The sequence below is a fragment of the Salvia miltiorrhiza genome, chromosome 8 (assembly GCF_028751815.1).
Source record: "Salvia miltiorrhiza cultivar Shanhuang (shh) chromosome 8, IMPLAD_Smil_shh, whole genome shotgun sequence".
Taxonomy (NCBI): domain Eukaryota; kingdom Viridiplantae; phylum Streptophyta; class Magnoliopsida; order Lamiales; family Lamiaceae; genus Salvia; species Salvia miltiorrhiza.
This window is the reverse complement of record NC_080394.1, coordinates 36,251,650-36,257,153: the sequence shown is the minus strand read 5'-3', so window position 1 is coordinate 36,257,153 and position 5,504 is coordinate 36,251,650. Positions and strand designations below refer to the sequence as shown.

The following is a 5,504-nucleotide window of genomic DNA, read 5'->3' as shown; positions in this document are numbered from 1 at the left end:
CTTTTCTTTTTTTTTTTTATATATAAAATCGCCATTTAATAAAAAATTGGAATCCTAAATTCTTATGAATCTTGGAATATTTGAGGTTCAATAAGTTGAGGTATTAATTTGGGTGGATAGAGAAGAAGGGCATATTGGTCAAGCTTTTGGACACAAGTGTCAATTTATATATAGGAAATATTAGCCAATAGGAATGGAGGGTTCCACCGTTGTGGATGAGGTGTTTGTTAGAAAACAAGGGTTTAGAAATTTGGCATTTTTATTTCCCATTGTGTAAAGGTGAATTGTGCAGGTCATCTTTTTCAAGTGGTTGGTAGTTGGGTCATTTCAGTCTAATGCTTAATGTTTTAAAATAAGATTATTAAAAAGATCAAAGATCATCAAATATACATGACAGCATGCTAATGATAAACTCAACTATAGCGTTATTTCAAGATTGTTAATACCCAGATTAAAGATAGTTATATATATATATGAGAATAGATTAAAGAGTTAATAGATGAGTTTTTACATATTTCGCGATGAGCTCGGTAAATAATGAAAATAAATATGGTGGAGAAGAAAAGAAGAATGATTCTCGGTAAAAGAATCCTAATCCAAAATACAAATTACATTTATTGATTGTTTTATTTGCCAAAAAAAATTCCTGAGAGATCCGACTGATATTCATTATGTGGAAATTGAAATTAAAGTTTAAAAAATGGTATGCAAAAAGTTATGCCCTATTAATAATAATGAAGTTTGGTTGCGCGTGTGTTGACCAAGTAATAAAGGGTTAATGTTTAAAATTAAAAATTTTGAGTTCGAGTCTCTTGTAACGTCATCTTTAAATTTATTTATTTAATATTACTAATTTATTTAAAAAATAAAATAAAATAAAATAATGAAGTTTAATTATCTCCACTGAAATAAGTGAATAGGTAATGGCAGTAAAGAAAAGAAGTAGAAAAATATGATTAAAGAAATAGAAATGAGGTAGAATAATTTGAAATAGTGGGTCATAAAAGCCATAAGCTAAGCTGGCTTTCCTTACTTTAAACATAAGAGAGAGAGACCCCTTCATTCCACCCTTGTTCATAAGCACCTGCAAACAGGAACCCAAGAGAAAAACCTCTCTCTCTCTCATCATTCCAAAAGCAAAAGCAAAAGCGAATTAAAGGGCGAGAGAAAGAAGCCCCCCAAGGCTGAAAAAAGAGCAAAAGAGGCCATCCGCAAGAGATAATAAAGAGGAGAAATCAAGAGAGGAGAAGGTTTTCGTGTGCGAGAAGAGCAATGATGCAGACGCAGAGGACGCTTGAAAACCAGCAATCTATGCAGTCGGGCCAGATTTCTGGGAGCCTCAGCTTCAACGGCACTCTCTCCAAGGAAGACGAGGAGATGTCCAAATCCGCTCTCTCCACTTTCAGGGCCAAGGAGGAGGAAATTGAGAAGAAGAAGATGGAAGTTAAGGAGAAAGTTCAAGCTCAGCTCGGCCGAATTGAAGAAGAAACCAAGCGTTTGGCCGTCATCCGTGAGGTCTCTCTCTCTCTCTCTCTCTCTCTCTCGAACCAAATTGTTGGGGCTTAATCGACGCTGTTTTTCCCTAGGGTTTCGTATCCTTTATTTTCTTATTTTGCTGAAAATTGTGCTTGTTTTTGGGGCTTGTGTTGTTGCGGTTCATGGGTATTGTTAAAATTTTCCTATAGTTGTTTAGGTTTTCCCTTGGATTTGTGCCTTTCTTCCTTCTGAATTTTGTTTTTTTTGTTTTTTTTTGAATTTTTTTTCCCGTTATTCAGGGCAAAAGGGCTTTTTAACTGTCAAGTGTTGTTATGGGTAAAATATCTGTACAAGTTATTCTCAATTTTACGGATTTCTTGTTTCTTATCCCTTTTTGTTTTCAAGTCAGACCAGATCTTTGAACAGAATTTTGATTTTTTAAGATGGTTTTTGCCCTAATTTGTCTGTTTTGTCATGGCTAAAGTTGTGAATATCTAGATTTCCACCTGCAAACCACGATATTGTTGTTTTTTTGTTTTGTTTTGTTTTTTTTTTTTGTTTTTTTTTTTTTTTTCCAATTTATGTTTGGAGTTTTTTAGTTGGAGTATATGCATATTCGAGCTCAGAAGATTCACCCATACAGAGATTCTTGAAAACTAATGCTATTTGATGCCTCTGCATATATTATTGACAAATTAGTACCTCATTTTTTCATATGCATAAAAAATTGATTTGAACAATCACCTTTAATGGGGTAATTGCCTGTAAATACGAAACTGTTGTAGAAGTTCATGTAGCAAGTGTTGAAATGTATATTATGTTGCCATAATCAATTACTTACTCGACATTAAAATGAATTATCAGGAATTAGATGCCCTCTCAGACCCAATGAAGAAGGAAGTCTCCTTTGTTCGCAAGAAAATCGACTCTGTTAACAAGGAGTTAAAGCCATTGGGGCAAACATGCCAGAAGAAGGTGATATACTGTTATCTCATTGATGAATTAATTAGCAGAGTTCTTCTTCCTTTAACTAGGTGAATTAGATTGATTAGTCTCTAAAAATTTCGATTCTGCTCTTGAATCTATTATCGCAGGAGAGGGAGTACAAAGAAGCTCTAGAAGCATTCAATGAGAAGAACAAAGAGAAAGTACAGCTAATCACTAAATTGATGGAGGTGAGGGCAAAACTAATCTTGCTTATCCATTCTAATCACACACTAAATGCCCGTGAGCTTAAGTTAATAACGAGCTATGTTTTTTACTCAGCTGGTGAGTGAAAGCGAGCGGATGAGGCTGAAGAAGCTGGAGGAGCTGAGCAAGAACATAGAAACAATACGCATCGCCTAATGTTGTTTGACCCCTCTCATCTCTGATTTGGATATTGTGTGATGTGTATTTAAGATAAAAGGCATTTCGTATTTAATATATTTTGGTGTTTCTTGGGTTTGGTTGTATTCTAAAGTTTTTCTTTTGTATCTTGTTTGTTGAGTTAGCTGTTGATGGAAAGTGTTCTAATTTTAGGAAGGGTAACTCCTTAAACAGGTTTGTAACTAAAACAGGTCTGAAAAACTATGTATTCTTCTAAGGTCTTTTTTTTCTCTCTCTCTTTTGTTTCTGTTAGTTTTCTGTATGTTTCTAGTTGTTGCCCTTTTTTGAGTTATGTAAGTAGTTTCACTGCAAGAAAGTTTTTCCTAGGATTCCCCAGAAACAATACCTGGGAATCCTATGTTTCTGTTCACATGAATCTTGAGTTCAATTATTTCCTTGTGTTTAGTGTAATTATGCCTTTTTTGCATCATAGTGATGCTATTCCTATCACATGTCCGTTTTGGAATAGGAGATCTGGTGTGCAACCAACTTTGGAATATCGGCTGTTTGCTTTCCTTTTACTTGCTTCAACCTAAATTTTTGGCTTTTGTTGATTGCAATGTAATCACTAAGATTCTCGATCAAGGCATCGTGTGATGACATCTCAGCATGCTTGAAAGTGATGAATTGTTAGCTAGAGTCGGAATGAAGCAAACTGAAGGCATCGCATGATTCTCATTATGCATCACTATTTTTGGAGTTAAATGTTATGTAGTATGTTTTTCAGTTATAAAATATGCTTGGTTGCTTTTTGGTGTTTATTTCATAAATGTGCATGAAATTGTTTTTTGAGAGCTGCGCCCTCACACATGCACACACTAATTCTTCAAGCCGACTTAAACTTTTAACCAATTGAGTTGTGTTTCGTCAACCTATATGAAATTATTTATAGGTGCTTGGAATTTGTTATTTCTTTCGTCCTTAAAATTATGCATTCTTTTCTTTTTTGATGCATCATCAAATATATATATGTATTTATTTTTAGATATGATCTCATATAATTTGATAATTTTACATTTAATGTGAGATTTTTTTTCTCTATTATTATCCATATATTCAATGTAGAACTTTTTTGTACATTATCAATATTCTTTTTCACTATTAATACCTTCAAAAACTTATTTAATAGTTACATCAACAGTTTATCAAAAAAAAAAAAAATAGTTACATCAACAGAAAAACTTATTTAATAATTTTTTTTATTAAAATTTGTATGGATGTCAATCTAGCCCGAAACCCGTGGGCTGGCCCGATTAACCTGCCATCCGAGAGGGTTAGGGTTGAATATTTTCAACCCGATAAAAATTACAACCTGATTAGCCCGTAACCAAATAGCCCGGCACCCGATAGGGTCGACCCGACTAACCCGATGGGCTAGCCCGAAACCCGAGTACATAACTTAGAATATTTAGATATAAAAATAAAAAAATGATAAAATATTATAAAGTCTCATCATTTCACTTTTCTTTATTTTTGAGATGCTTTGGTTCTATAAGTTCAAACTATTTTTGGATATTTTATTATTTTTTCTTTAACAAAATTGAACATTTTATTATTACCAATTTATTTTATATGTTATGTAATCTTGATATTTTTTACAATATCTCATATTTTTGCATTTAATGCTTGCTATGTAATTTATATCTTTGATTTCTATGTATATTTTATACATTATACATTAGATCGTTAAAAATAACAAAATACAAATGATTATTTTATTTTTACGCCTTTAAGCCGATTAGCCTGATGAGCTAGCCCGAAACCCGAACGTTTAGGGTTAGGGTTGGAGATTTATAACCCGAAAAAATCCCCAGCCCGATTAGCCCGCACCCGATTAACCCGGAACCCGATAAGGCTAGCCCGAAATTCGGTGGGTTGACCCGATTGACATCTCTAAAAATTTGTAGCTAAAGATTAAGTAACGAATGGAGTACATCTTATGTATTTCAATACATTTGAAAAGGAAATATTAATCGGAAATGTTAAGGTATGTCACTGGGAGTGGATTCTTGAGATATACCGACATTTGTAGAACAAATTGATGGCATTCAATAAACAAATGACCTGCAAGTAGTCATTAATTAAATATAAAAGAAATGGAAACAAATGAAATGTTACTCAACCTTACAAAGCGGCTAATATTTCTGCAGTAGTTAGATAGTTAATTCTGTTGATCGACTTCAACAATATTGATAGCTATAGCCATTTATTGAATCTACAACAATCCTTATTAATTTATTAGTCGTCACTTTTAGCTTAAGTCACATCAAAATCTGATTTAAATGACAAAATTATTTTATAATTTTAGTTTTAAAATTCAAATTCTTACTAAGATAACGATTCCTAATATCAGTATTTCCTCTTCCAACCTACTTATTAAATAAGTAATGACTCTAACCTACTAATTAAAAATGAGATTATTATTAAAAATAAGGGTTAATTACGTCAAAAACCATAAACTTTTGGCCTATTTCCAAATTTTCCATGAACTTTTTTTTAATCAAATTTTCCATGAACTTAAGGGCGTGAACAATTTTGCCATGATTTTGAATTACCCCCAATTTAAGTGCTGACTTGGCACCATTTAAGTCATCTGAAAGCTGACATGGCACCGGCGACGATGTGAAGAAACGACGTCGTCCGATACTCGTAATACTACG

At 33.0% G+C, this 5,504-nt stretch overlaps 1 protein-coding gene across 2 annotated transcripts; it reads left to right on the top strand.

Annotated features, from left to right (window-relative positions):
• Positions 1-966: 966 nt before the first annotated feature.
• On the top strand, positions 967-3,080 carry LOC130997959 (uncharacterized). 2 transcript variants are annotated; one of them, XM_057923394.1, is made up of 4 exons: positions 967-1,515; positions 2,341-2,451; positions 2,571-2,651; positions 2,743-3,080. In XM_057923394.1, the coding sequence occupies exons 1-4, from the start codon at positions 1,273-1,275 to the stop codon at positions 2,821-2,823; spliced, it is 516 nt and encodes a 171-aa protein (XP_057779377.1). In that variant the 5' UTR covers positions 967-1,272; the 3' UTR covers positions 2,824-3,080. The 2 variants fall into 2 exon arrangements, with proteins under 2 accessions (XP_057779377.1, XP_057779376.1); XM_057923393.1 differs by having other exon boundaries at positions 2,571-3,080.
• Positions 3,081-5,504: the final 2,424 nt, after the last annotated feature.